The following is a 14,889-nucleotide window of genomic DNA, read 5'->3' on the forward strand; positions in this document are numbered from 1 at the left end:
AAAAAAAAAAAGGAACAGTACATCTACAAAAGAGAAAGCGATGGCATATCTCAAACCTGGAGAGATCCTATGAGAAGCTTCTGACAGCAACCGTGCCACCGTTGCCATCAAAAACCCGGCTCATGGGACGCCTGGGTGGCTCAGTTGGTTAAGCGGCTGCCTTCGGCTCAGGTCATGATCCCAGCGTCCTGGGATCGAGTCCCACATCGGGCTCCTTGCTCCGCAGGGAGCCTGCTTCTCACTCTGCCACTCTGTCTGCCTGTGCTCGCGCTCTCTCTCTCTCTCTCTCTCTCTGACAAATAAATAAATAAAATCTTTAAAAAAAAAAAAAAAAAAAAAAACCCGGCTCATGTCAGTGTCATATCATCCAGGAACATGGGCTCTGCTGAACTTGGCTGCTGCCACTGGAGCCACTCCGATTGTGGCCGCCTTACTCCTGAAACCTTTGCTAACCAGGTCCAGGTGGCCTGCAGGGGGGCTGTGTCTCCTGGTGGTTATTATGGATCCCAGGGCTGAGCACCATCCTCTCACAGAGATGTCTTAGGGTAAGCTGCCGGCCATCGCTCTGTGACCCAGACTCTCCTCTGCACTGTGTGGATGTGGCCATCCCACACAACAGCATGGGGGGCTGATGCAGTGGGTCAGAGGCAGTGGATGCTGGCCCTGGGAAGTTCTGTGCATGCATAGCCCTGTCTCCCGTGAACCCCCATGGGAAGCCACCCCTGATCTCTCCTCCTAACAGAGAGCCTGAAAAGACTGAAAAGGAAGAGCAGGCTGTTGCTGCAAAGGCCATGACCAAGGAGGAATTTCCAGGTGAATGGGCTGTCCCAGGTCCCAAATTTACTGCTATTCAGCCCGACGTTTCAGATTATGCGAAGGTGTGCAGGGAGTCCCTGTCCCTGTCCCGCAGTTCCCAGGCGGGAACTTAGGACAGCTCTGCACTCCCGCTGCTCAGGCAGAGCAGTGCAGAGAAACAACCCCTGAGTTATCCTAAGCTGCTCTACCACAGACCCTTTTTTTTTTTTTTAAAGATTTTATTTATTCATTTGACAGACAGAGATCACAAGTAGGCAGAGAGGCACGCAGAGAGAGAGGAAGAAGCAGGCTCACCACTGAGCAGAGAGCCCGATGTGGGGGCTCGATCCCAGGACCCTGGGATCATGACCTGAGCTGAAGGCAGAGGCTTTAAACCACTGAGCCACCCAGGCGCCCCGACCCTTTTTTTTTTTTTTAAAGATATTTGTTTGTTTGTTTGTTTTGGTGAGAGAGAGCAGGTAGAGTGAGCACCCAAGTTGGGGAGGGGCAGAGAGAGAGGAGAATCTCAAGCAGACCCCATGCTAAGGGCAGAGCCCAATGTAGGGCTCCATCTTACAACCCTGAGATCATGATCAGAGCCAAAGTCAAGAGTCTGATGCTTAACCAACGGAGCCATCCAGGCACCCCTCTTCCATAGACTCTTAAACAGGAAGTGAATCTCTCCTGAAAAGGAAATAAGGTTAATGGAAAATAAACAGTCTATTAAAAAAAGAAAGAAAAAAAAAAAACCTGTGGATAATAGATGTCCTGAGCCCCAGAAAGGCATGCAGCCCGGTGAAGCATGGGTACAGTTAGGTTAACTGTAGTTCAGGCTCCAGTTCTGCCACTTAACTTGCTATAGAACTCTCAGCAAGTTACCTAAGCTTCTGGAAAATCACCCTATCTGTAAAATGTAAGCTCCACAAGGGATGTCTGTGTTGTTCACTGTTGTATATCCAGTGCCTAACAAGCCTGGCACTGTGGCACCTGGTGCCAAATCAAATAGGGTATTAAGGGACTATGTTGAGGAAAAAAAAAGAACAGTGCCTGACATTCAGAAGCTGGCCTGTACTCACAGGTAGCCCACATTATTCTCCTGTTAGACAAAAACAAGTTCACAAAATAGCCACCTCTGCCAAGGTTATTCCAACACCATATTAAAACGAGATAAAGCAACGCCACTGCATAATTTTATATAACCATAGATAAATACAAGGTTACTGTGCCACCCACAAAATACCAAATACTCCCTCTCTTGGCCAAAATGAGTAACTGCTACTTCTTAACTACATGCAGTCTGATCTTTTGCCTCTCTTCTTGTACGTAAGATTTCTTGAGCTAGTCACCCATAGAATTACCCCTACTTTCTGACAGCATCCAATCTAAAACAGACCCCTGCTTCCTTAGAGCCTCTCTCAAGTTACCCAAGAAAGCCCAAATTCTGATAGATGTTTTCCTTTTTTACAGATTTTATTTGTTTTTTTTATTTTAAGGATTTTATTTATTTACTTATTTGAGAGAGAGAGAATGAGCAAGCAAGAGAGAGCACAAGTGTAAAGGGGGTGGCAGGGGAGGGGCAGACGGAAAAACAGATCTCCCTGCTGAGCAGGGAGCCTGATGGGGATGGTGGTCTCCAACGGAAGACCCTGGGATCATGACCTGAGATGAAGGCAGATGCTTAACTGACTGAACCACCCAGGTGCCCCTACTTATTTATTAGAGAGAGAGAGAGAGAGAGCGAGAGAGAGCACGAGCGCACCTGCACACAAGCATGAGTGGGAGGAGGGGCTGAAGGAGAGGGAGAGAATCTCAAGCAGATTTCCTGTTGAGCATGAAGCCTAATACTGGGCTTGATCTCATGACCCTGAGATCATGATCTGAGCCAAAATCAAGAGTTAAATGCGTAACCAACTGAGCCACCCAGGCGCCTCTATGATAGGTTTTTCCTAACACCCTCCTAATGAGACACTCCATGATTCCTCACAATATGTTTGCATTCACTTCAGTGAATAATAAACACAATCTGTTAACTACAGTTGTGTTCCTAGTAGTATTTGGCTTAAGGGAAATGACAATATGAATGGAAAAAATGGGAAGATAAGCTGTTTCTTCAGAGTTGTATCAAATGGATAATTAACTCACCAAAATATATTGAGAATCTGTTTTGCACCAGGCACTGTGCTAGGTGCAGGGAATATGGAGAAGAACGAGACTCAGACTGCTCTCCAGCAGTTGAACCTGCGGAGGAACATGCACAGTAGAAAATTTATGATCCAATTTAATGTTGTTGGCACCATTATAGAGGCATACACCTTCTATAAAGATGTTGTAGGACAAAACAAAAAGGAAGAACATCTTTTTAGACTTACCACCTCCAGAAGTGTAAGATAATAAATTTGTGTTATTTTAAGCCATAAAATTTGTAACTTGCTGCAGAAGCAATACGAAACTAATATATGATACTAGAGCTTAATCTTTAGGGCAGGCTGTCCCAGGCATAGACTAGCTCCTGTAGGACCTGCCCGCTGGCTTATATGGCTGCCTACTTGGGAATGTGATGGGGTATGTCAGGATTAGATCCTGAAGGGTCTTCCTTCCATGCAGAGAAATTGGAAAGAATCCAAAGGTTGTCAGAGACCACTGAAGGATGAATAGCAGTAGAGTTTGACAAAATCAGATTTGTCTTTAGAGAGGTAGATTGCAGTCTGGAAGTAAGAAGCAATGGGAGATTACTTTAGTACCCGAGGCAAGAAATGAGAAGCCTACTTTGATCACCTTCCATAAGATGACCTTGCTTATTCCTTGAAATTTGGAGAAGACAGAAAGCAATGATTGTGTTCTTCAGATATTTGAAGTTCTGTCATGAGAACGAGTGGTTAGACATGGTCTGTGCTGTACTAAGATCAAGGTATAAAGTCATAAGGAAATATTAAATGTACTAAGTAGCATACTTAAAACAAATGGACTAGAAACAACAGACTTCACAGATAATTGGGTCTTACCTTTCTTTCATCTCTTCAACAAATATGCACTTGAGTAGTTAGAATGTAGCAGACATTAGGCATATGATGGGAACAAAAGAGATAAAGACACTGCCCTTGATGGAGCTTAATTTCTTTGTGTACTGTGTGTGGTGCTGTTTACAGATAACTTTTATATAATCATTTAACCAAGAAGCAAGCAAGCTCCCAATCAGGATATCTGAGAAGTGATTTATACACATGGGAGAGGTTAGCTTGGAATGAACTCTGCCAGGGAAATCCGGAAAGGAAGATAACCCAAGAGCAGTTGGGAAGCCAGTGCAGGTCTCAGGAACCATTGCATAAAGGAGGAACACCTTCTCTCCCCACAGCTTCCCACTTGCCCCGCCTCTAAGCCCCACCTCCACCCCAACGGCTCGCCAATGCCTTCCCCTTCCTCCGCGCCCTAACCACCCCTTTCACTCCCAGCTGTCGGCCCGCGGGATTTCGAGCTCTTCTCTCGCGAGATCCTCGCTATATTGGAGCCGGCTGTGGTCAGCACTTAAGGGGGCTGTGGGGGTTGTTGTGTCGCAGTTTTGCCGCAAATCTGGGTCTGTTCCAGACTAGCAAGGTATGTACTGGGCCGAGCTCCGGCCGGCTGTCGCGCGGGGGTGTCTGAGGAGAGAGTGGGGCGGATTCCCCTTGCTCTGGCAGGCCTCCGGCCGCGTGCGTACCGCGTGTGCGCCGCGGTGCGGGAGCCCGCGTGGGGTCCCACCGGCTGGGTGCGGGGGTCGGGGTGACCCGCGGCGCCGCGACGCCCACGGCGATTTCTGCAGCACGGGTCCGAGGCCCGGTCGCTGCCGGCGTGAGGGTGAGGGTGGCGGCCCCGGCCCTTTCAGGACCTCCGCTTGGGCCCATAGGAGTTGGCGCCGAAGTGATGCCTTCGGTCAGCGGCCGAGTTTAATGGCCCGAGGGTCTTACGTACGGCAAACTCAAGAATTCCCTGGGTTCTGATATTAAAGGAAGTTACTTCTTGGAGTTGCCACGTGGAATTGGTTGTTAACCGCTTTACGAGGCCTGGCTGCCTTCCTTATTAAGAGGAGAAGGAAGATTTGTATGGAGCTGAAGGGACAAATGACTTAAGTCCCACAATTCATTCTCTCTTAAAATCAGGGCATACAGAAAAATGGAGTATATGGCAGAATCCGCCGACCGCACCCCTGGACACATGTGAGTCGTATCCCTTTCCCACGTTCCCTTTAAGTTTAAAGATATTAAAGTGACTCTTTGAAACTTAGTGCCTGTGAGGAAAGCTTGGGTTTTTTTTTTTTTTTTTTTTTTTGGGAATTCTTTGTCTTCAGTGGGAAAAGTGGAAAGTGGAAAGCTTTATTTCCTGAGACAGTCAGACTCATTTTTAGTTGGAAAGTTGTAGTAAATACTTCAAGAGTGTTAAAATATTCCATATATGTTCATGATTAGCTCTGTCCATGTGATAACCATTAGCCATACATGGCTATGTAGATTTAAAGACATTAAAATGAAATAAAATTAAATGTTAAGTTCTGTATTCATACTAGTCACGTTTCAAATTCTGAGTAGCCACATGTGTCTGGTGGCTAGCTACCTTATTGAACATCATAAATTATAGAACATTTCTTTGGGACAACATCAGTGATGGCTAAACATTTCCTGTCCCCAGTACACATAGAATTATGACATCAGTCCATTATACTGAATCATGAGACATGATACGTTTTCCATCCTTTGAAAAATTTTCTGCTCTGCTTAAATGTTTGCATTTTGGCAGTCCTCTACTGGCATCTTAAAAAAAGGTCTTTGTACTATGATGCTGTCTGATAATTACTATTAGAAATCCATTAGACTCTCTCAACCATTTGGACATCCCCATACTTAAAGGATTTTTGGAGTTCTAGCCATGCTTGTTTTTTTGCCTTAGTATTCCAAGGTGACACTTTATGTATAGCATCTTTGAAGATTACTTTGCCAGGGTTTTGTATTGTTTTGTTTTGTTTTCTTACGTTTTTAAAGCAGAGATGCTATAGCCTAACTTGAAGGCTTTTGTTGTCTGTTTGATAACCAGTGCATTTATGAAACTTAACTTGAAAAATTTATGCTTTATTGAAGCTTATGCTGTGAGTGTGGTGTCCCAATTAGTCCAAATCCTGCCAATATTTGTGTGGCCTGTTTACGAAGTAAAGTTGACATCAGCCAAGGCATTCCGAAACAGGTCTCTGTATCTTTCTGCAAGCAATGTCAAAGGTACAGTGCAGCACTATTTTATTCTACTTAAAGTTGAGATTTATATATGGGAAAGCCACTGGGATATGCCGAGATGACACCCAAGGTACGTAGAATAAAGCATATGTAATTGAGATAAAATTGTTATTTATGTTGGTGTCGCCAAAGATTTTAGGGTTTGCAATTTTATAGTGTACTTTTCTAGTTTGCCCTTTTCATCTGGTAAAGTTACTGTAAAGCTGTTTGAATTTGCTTTTTCTTATAAGGGTTTAATAGGTTTGATTTATATAGTTAGTAGATATAAGTTGGTGTTTGTAAGGGTAAGTGAAAGCAGATTTAGTTACTAAGGACATAATATTGTTATTATCACGAGGGTTTTTTTTTCACCAGAAGCTATGTATGATAAAAAGCCTCTTAAGTTTGAATGTTTAAAGTAATTTAGCAAGGTGTTTTAAAAATCTATTAAAATGCCGGAGCACCTGGGTGGGTCAGTCAGTTAAGCATCTGCCTTCTGCTCAGGTCATGATTCCTGGTCCTGGGATTAAGTTCCTGTATTGGGCTACCTGCTCATCAGGAAGCCTGCTTCTCCCTAGCCCTCTGCCCCTCCCCCTCACTCATGCTCTTGCACGTGCGAGCGCATGCTCTCTCTCTCAAATAAATAAATAAAAATCTTTATTTAAAAAGCTATTAAAATGCCATTGTAACAAAGTGATTATAGTTAGCTGTTGGTAACAAAAAACTACCTAATGATACTGCCCACATAAAGTTAATTGCCTGTAATTTCCCAAGTGGGTTAGGACTCTAGTGGTTCTTAACTTTTTGGGGGGGGGGGCGGGGGACTGGTTCATGAAACCCTTTGGGAATTTGAACACTGTCTTTCCAGAAAAACACTTGAAATATACATATATACAAACACATGAAACTTTCCTGTACTGTTTCAGGGAGATTACAGTTTGCAAGTTTGGCAAGTATAAGGCTTGATCAGTTACAGATATTTGCTATTCTTTTTTTTTTTAATTTTAATAAACATATAATGTATTTTTATCCCCAGGGGTACAGGTCTGTGAATCGCCAGGTTTACACATTTCACAGCACTCATCATAGTACATACCCTCCCCAATGTCCATTTCCCCACCACCCTCTCCCGTCCCCCCTCCCCCCTGCAACCCTCAGTCTGTTTTTTGAGATTGAGTCTTTTATGGTTTGTCTCCCTCCCAATCCCATCTTTTCATTTTTTCTTTTCCTACCTCCCCCCAACCCCCCCCCCGCATTGCATCTCCACTTCCTCATATCAAAGAGATCATATGATAGTTGTCTTTCTCCGATTGACTTATTTCGCTGAGAATGATACCCTCTAGTTCCATCCACATCTTCGCAAATGGCAAGATTTCATGTCTTTTGATGGCTGCATAGTATTCCATTGTGTATATATACCACATCTTCTTTATCCATTCCAGATATTTGCTATTCTTAAAAGCATGGTGGAGTGAAAAAAGCACGAGACAAATAATCTGGAGACTTAGTTTGTCTTGGATTTCTCACAGACTAGCTTTTTGAAACTCTGCCAGTTAACCTCTCTAAGACTTAATCTCATCAGAATGAAAGGACTTTATTAGATAGATGAAGCCCTTTCTAACTCTAAAAGCATGCTTATAATAAAGGAACCTGTATAAGGTTTTTGAATGAACCTTTACAAGTGAAAATCAGGGGCCTAGCTGGTTCAGTAGGTAGAGCTTGTGACTGTATCTTGGGGTTATGGGTTCAAGCCCCACATCGGGTGTAGAGATTACTTAAAAATAAAATCTTAAGTAAATAAAAGTGAAAATCAGAACATTCACTTAACAAACATAGTGAAAACAAGCACTCCTATAACATATTTAGAAGTGTTACGTATTTAACATTTATTGAGCACTTACTGTGTGCACTGTCCTAAGTCTTTTTTTTTTTTTTTTAAGATTTTATTTAGGGCACCTGGGTGACTCAGTTGGTTAAGCAGCTGCCTTTGGCTCAGGATATGATTCCAGAATTTTGGGATTGCACCCTGTGTCTGCCTCCCTGCTCAGTAGGGCGTCTGCGTCTCCCTCTGCCCGGCCCCTTGTGCTCACTCCCTCTTTCTCTTGTCAAATAAAGAAATTTAAAAAAAATAAAGATTTTATTTATTTGACAGGGAGAGAGAAAGCACAAGCAGGGGGAGTGGCGGTGGGAGAGGGAGAAGCAAGCTTTCCGCTGAGCTGGGAGCCCCATGTGGGGCATGGTCCTGGGATCATGACCTGAGCCAAAGACAGCGCTTAACTGACTGAGCCACTCAGGCACCCCAGTACTGTCCTAAATCTTGAGCAGGGTGGATTAAAAAATCTCAAGGCGCATGCCCAGGGATTGAAATTTTAATTGTTAGGTTTTATTAAGATATAAAAACATGTTTTGCAATGTAAAATTTGAGAAAGGACTTTAAATAGATGAATAGTCTGAACTACTGTTGATACATAGTATGAGGTACTAATTTACCTTTTTCGTGTGTGAGAAGTCAGTTCTCAGCCATTTGGTTTATTATAACCATTTTAAAGCTATTTTCAGATAATTTCTTACCTGTTTTTCAAGGTATAGCTTCAAGAAACTCTTAGGCATTTTGTCAGACCTCCCTGGAATTCTTTACTGGTGTTTGAAGTAATATGACCTCTTTAATATCAAATTAGCTTTCTCAAATATACTTAGGATTTCACTTTTTAAACTGAAGCTACTGATCTAATTGAAAGTTTTCTGAAACTATTAAATATATTTGAAATGCTTCAAACCAGTCTTGTGAATTATTATGTCTGATTAATAATCAGTGTTACATCTGCAGAGTCACATTGAAATTTTTGTTTTTCCTGAGAGATGCTGGATTTCAGTATTTTCTTTCCCCCTCAGGTATTTCCAGCCACCTGCAACTTGGATACAGTGTGCATTAGAATCCAGGGAACTTCTGGCATTGTGTTTGAAAAAAATCAAAGCCCCTCTGAGTAAGGTAGGTCAGTCTTTTAAAATCAGTTTTTATAGGTATGTGTTTTTGTTTCTGTATTTTAAAGTTACATATGTTTTTATGGAAATAGAAATCTTTTTAAATCTCCTTAAAAGATTTAATGTAGAATCTTTTTTTTTTCATTAGTTATTGAGAACCTCTATGTGTAATAAATTTTTTTTCTGAAAAACATAAAACCATTGCTAAACATAATTTAGAAGGCTATAGTATTAAGGCTATGGCATTTAGTTTCTTTTTATTTTCAGTGTTGCTCTAGAAAGAAAATATTTGTGCCTATTACTTAAAGTCAGTGCATTAATGTCTCCAAAAAAACAAATAGAATTTAAGCCAGTTTATCTCTCTGCATTATAGTTTCAGTTGTCTGTGTTAAACTTTATGACTTCCACTTCCACCAGCTATGTTTTTAACTGAAATGGACTCTTGGTTTGAAAGTCCAGATTCTCTTTTAAGCTCTGATAAAATTTGATGTAGTAGTTCTTTGGGATTTTTTCCTCCATTTCTTTTTTTTCCTTCCTGAAATTTCTATTAGTCTGTGTTGTCCCTACTGGCTTAAAACTTTGTCTTTTCCCACTTACATTGTTTTTAATCTTTTTGTCTTTTTCTCTGTGTTCTTGGTGGTTTACTTTATGTTCTCGTCTCTGTATTGATTTTTTTTGGTTCCAGCAGTGATATTTTTATGTTCCAGAGTTTTTACCCTAGTCTTAATGTTTTTGATGCATTGTTCTTTTTAAAAAATTTTTTTTCTTTTTGATTTTTTTTCTTAATTCTTTGGATATGGTTGACAGAATATTAGTTTCAGGCATACAACATAGTGATTTCACATCTTTATAGGTTATGCTGTACGTACAAGTATAGCTACCATCTTTTACCATGCAACACTATTACAATATCATTGACTATATTAACCTGTGCTGTACCTTTTATCCCTGTGACTTTTTCATTCCATGACTAGAAGCTGTATTTCCTACTCCCTTTACCCCTTTTGCTTATCCCCACACCCCCCTTCCCTCTGGCAGTCATAAGTTTGTTCTCTGTATTTATAGGTCTTAATCTGTCTATTATTTATTCATTTGATTTTTAGATTCCATGTATGAGTGGTATCATATGGTATTTGTCTTTCTCAATCTGACTTACTTCACTTAGCTTAATATCCTCTATGTCCATCTGTGTTGTTGCATATGGCAAGCTCTCATCCTTTTTATGGCTGTATAATATTTTGTTTTCTATATATACCATATCTTCTTTATCCATTCATCTATCAATTAACGTTTAGGTTGCTTCCGTATTTTGGCTATGATAAATCATGTTGCAGTGAACATACAGGTGCATATATCTTTTCAAGTTAGTGTTTTTGTTTTCTGTGGGTAAATATCTAGTAATTGTATTTTTGGATCATGCAGTATTTCTATTTCTAACTTTTTGAGGAACCTCCATACTGTTTTCCACGGTGGCTGTACCAATTTATATTGCTTCCAACAGCATTGTATTCTGTTGAATTTTTCTGAAGGTTACGATAGTAGGTTTTTAAAAAATTTCCTTCTGTTCCCTAATTTGTCTCTGGAGTCAATTTTTTGTGTAATTTTGTCTCACTTTCGTACTTCTGGCTTTCATGCTTTTGTCAAATGTCTGATAAGTCTTAATAATTCATTAGTTCATTTGGCAGCATTGATTAAGTGTCAGCCCTGTCAGTCTGCTTTTGGTGTTGGGGATATAGCAGTGAATGGCAGAGACAAAAATGTCTGTCTTAGGTAACTTTTATTCTAGTTGGAGGGGAGGGTGTGGAGTAGGTGTATTATTCATTGTTTTAAAAGGGTCTAAATTCTGTGGAAGGAAAAACCAGGAAGGGGATAAAAACTGCATTGGAGAAGAGTTGCATTTTAAAATGGACCGGTTAGCATTTTATGTCAACTATAATCAAACAAAATAAATATGTGAAATAGGCTATTTGGGTGAGGCCTCACTAATAAGGTGATATTTGAGTAAACATTAAAGGCAGTATGGGAGGGAGCTGTGCAGAAGACTGGAGAAGAGAATTATGGGTAGAGAAAATGTGTTTGGCTAGAGGCAGGAGCATAGCTGTGTGGTTAGCATGAAGTGGGAAGGGGAAAACTAGTGGGGGATGAAAACAGCAGTCATGGAAAATCACAGAAGGTTAGGTTTTTACTCCGAGTGTAATGGGTATAGAGGGGATAGGGTAGAGTAGTAAGATGAATGATTTATCATTTATCAGGATCCCTTGCTGCTGTGTTTAGAATACATATGAGGGATATAGGAGTGAGGGACCTTTAGGAAGTGATTGTAGAAATCATGAGTAATGGTGGTATTTGGGTCAGTAGTGAAAGTGGTGAGAAGTGGACAGTCTGGACAGTCTGGATCTAAGGAAGGAAATCTGTTATTTACAGTTCTGGTTTCTCCATAGAACTTTAAACCAAATGTGTATCTTAATATCCACTGAACAACTTTGTATAGGTATATCATAGATAGATCCTTTTAAATTCAGGTGTCTGAAACCAAATGCAGCATCTTCTCTCCATCAAATCTGTCCTTTATTTATTTCAGAAAAGTAGTTATTACCTAGATGCCCAAACTGGATACTTGATCCTCATTCTAGAATCTGTTCTTTTCCTCCTTCACATACCCAGTTGTCATTCAGTCCTGTAGATCTCATTTCCTAAATAACTCTTGGGTCTTTTTGCTTGTTTTATTTCCAGTACCTCTCAGTTCAGATCACCTGTAATTCCTGCCTAAATTACTGAAACAACCTCCATTTTGTTCCTCTTCCCTCTTCCTCAAAACATCTATTTTAGCCATATTGAGCTACATTGAGTTCCTCACATGTAGCAGAATTTTTTGGTCTCTGCTGATATAGCAGTGAGTTACACTGTGGATTCAGCATGAGATGCCCCCTAATGCATTTTTTTTTTAAAAGCCGTGTACTTAATATAGATGGAATAATCCAAGTAGAAACTTTGCTTATGAGATTTCTATTAGATGATGAGTCATCAGATCTTTGCTTTCTTCTAAAAAGTATAATTTCCATTTTAAAAAACATTATTTTAGGGAAAAGGATTTTTTCTGTGCAAATACTTTAATTTTTGCTTGAATTATACAAGTTGCATTAATGTAGTCCTTAGGTGGTCCTTTTATTGCTCTTTTTGTTGCCGTACCTTGGATGATAAATTATTTTATTTTATTTTTTTATTAAACTGGTGATGTTGAGTAGTGATGCTAATCACAGATTCCTTAAACATCTTAGGAAATCTGTTTGTTAATGAGTTGTTCTTTCATCTTTTTTCTGAGGTAGGAACTTAAGTTTCTTTTTGTTTGTGTCCTTTTGAAGGTCCGGCTTGTAGATGCAGGTTTTGTTTGGACTGAGCCCCATTCTAAGAGACTTAAAGTTAAACTGACTATTCAGAAAGAGGTAAGCTGTATATAGTTTTCTCAGCATTTCTGAAGTGTAGGTAGTAAAAATGAGGGGATATATTGGCAAGTTATTTTATGGTTTGAATAACTTAAAAGGAGAAGATTATACTCTTAATTTTAAGCTTTCTGGGTTCTTGGGGGCGGGGGTCATCTGCCAGATGATCAAGTCATTAGTAAGAGCAGCCCTTGCTCTTAGTGGCTAAGGTTATTTTTATTAGGAAAAAGATTGAGATAAAAGCATGAGCTAAGACAGTGTTTCTCAGACTTTGTCTTTTTTTTAATACATACACATGTATATAGATATTTAAATTCTTCAAAAACTATTTTTACAACCACTTTAAAGATAAATGTGAAATGTTAATTTAATCCTACAAATTAAACTTGTTTTTTTCTTAAAATAGGATTATTTTTATGATGTTTAATTGATTTATTGTGGATGTCCTCAAAGCATTTGTGAAAAAAGACTTATGTTAAATATTAACTTTAAATATTAAAGTTACTAAACATTATTTTCTTTTAGGAAAAAATATTTGTTATTAGCAGAAAGGAAAGAAGGAGGAGTTTGATTTTTTTTTTTTTTCCCCCCCACTCCCATCAGGTGATGAATGGTGCTATCCTTCAGCAAGTGTTTGTGGTAGATTATGTTGTTCAGCCTCAGATGTGTGGAGATTGCCACAGAGTAGAAGCTAAGGATTTCTGGAAGGCTGTGGTTCAAGTGCGGCAGAAGGTACTGAGAGAAAGATGATGATTGAATCCTGCATCTTGTATTGCAAGATGTTAGGAACGCTTAGTAAAACCTCCTCCTTTCCCTTCTTTTCAAATCCTTTAGGCACCAGGGATAGGCTAGGTTTCTGGAACAATCACTTTTAAAAATAGGTCACTATCATGTTTTAGATAATCTTTAAAGATCATTTTTGTTTTAAAAATCAGTGTGCTAGAGATATAGATGCTTTTTTCCCCCACATTTCATCTATTAATCTAATAATGCATTTGTATTTAGACTTTGCACAAAAAAACTTTCTACTATCTGGAACAGTTGATTTTGAAATATGGAATGCATCAGAATACACTTCGTATCAAAGAGATTCATGGTGAGTTAAAATTTAAAAGCATTTCAATTGATGTCAGAGTTATTTCAACTAACATAGGTCTTATCTTTATTGATAATACCTAGAATAGTACTGTACAAAGGAACAGTTCCTTCTCTTAGGAAGAAAAAAATCTTGGTTCTTTATCTGCATTGTCCAATATGGTAGTCACTAGCCATATGTGGCAGTGGAATACTTGAAATGTATCTAGTGTAACTGAAGAACTGAATTCTTGATTTTTTGATGTTTTAATTTAAATTTACACTTAAGTAGCTACCAGGTGAGTAAACCAGTAACTGTATTAATATAATGTAAAGTGCTCTGATGGAAAATTCATTGAAAACTTGTTGTATGCAAATATCAGTTACTGATTGGAAGGAAATTAGTTTTGAGATCTGTAACTTCTTTTGTAATATTTTTGGTTTTGATATACAAGTGATATAGTTCGATTTCTTAAAGGTGGAATTCAAATTTTTTTGCATGATTTCATAATGGTTCCTTAGAGTATGTTCTGTCTAGAATATTTCTCTGATTTATAGTAGAAAACATAATTTTTTTTTAAAGATTTTATTTATTTATTTGAGAGACAGAGATGACAAGTAGGCAGAGAGGCAGGCAGAGAGAGAGAGAGAGGAGGAAGCAGGCTCCCTGCGGAGCAGGGAGCCTGATGTGGGGCTCGATCCCAGGACTCTGAGATCATGACCTGAGCTGAAGGCAGAGGCTTTAACCCACTGAGCCACCCAGGTGCCCCAGAAAACATAAATATTCTTAAGCAGACTCTTAAAGGTTAATGTTTTTAAAGGGTGCTTGCTACTGGTGAACATCTATAATCATTTGTTTTCCTAGTCTCTATAGACTTAAGAGATATCTGTTCTTGAAGGAATGACCAAATTCTTATATCATACTCCTCATTTTTTTTTTTTTTTTTTTAAAGATTTTGTTTATTTATTTGACAGAGAGAGATCACAGTAGACAGAGAGGCAGGCAGAGAGAGAGGGAGAGAGGGAAGCAGGCTCCCTGCTGAGCAGAGAGCCCGATGCGGGACCCGATCCCAGGACCCTGAGATCATGACCTGAGCCGAAGGCAGCGGCCTAACCCACTGAGCCACCCAGGCGCCCCATATCATACTCCTCATTTTAAAGCTCGAGTTCCATTGTTACTAACTGATCTGTTACTCATATCTTGTATGTCTTGGGAAAGTAGAGAAGTGTGCTCTTGGGTCCTTAAATGAGGGGAGATATATGTAGTGCTGTCACCTGGACAAAATCTTTTAAGCTTTGTATCTGACCTAAATGTCTCACCAATAGACATAAGGTTAATAGTCTAGATCTGAGAAACACAATTT

At 39.7% G+C, this 14,889-nt stretch overlaps 1 protein-coding gene across 1 annotated transcript in view; it reads left to right on the plus strand.

Annotated features, from left to right (window-relative positions):
• Positions 1–4,246: 4,246 nt before the first annotated feature.
• The window catches only part of NMD3 (NMD3 ribosome export adaptor), a 28,327-nt gene continuing 17,684 nt past the window's right edge, over positions 4,247–14,889 (plus strand). The window contains exons 1-7 of the mRNA XM_080830163.1: positions 4,247–4,386; positions 4,929–4,985; positions 5,901–6,035; positions 8,922–9,018; positions 12,374–12,454; positions 13,055–13,183; positions 13,457–13,547. Coding sequence (XP_080686289.1) covers positions 4,942–4,985; positions 5,901–6,035; positions 8,922–9,018; positions 12,374–12,454; positions 13,055–13,183; positions 13,457–13,547 — 577 coding nt within the window. The 5' untranslated portion in view covers positions 4,247–4,386; positions 4,929–4,941. The remainder of the gene's footprint in view (positions 4,387–4,928; positions 4,986–5,900; positions 6,036–8,921; positions 9,019–12,373; positions 12,455–13,054; positions 13,184–13,456; positions 13,548–14,889) is intronic.

Source organism: Martes martes (assembly GCF_963455335.1).
Source record: "Martes martes genome assembly, chromosome: 1".
NCBI classification, from domain to species: Eukaryota; Metazoa; Chordata; class Mammalia; order Carnivora; family Mustelidae; genus Martes; species Martes martes.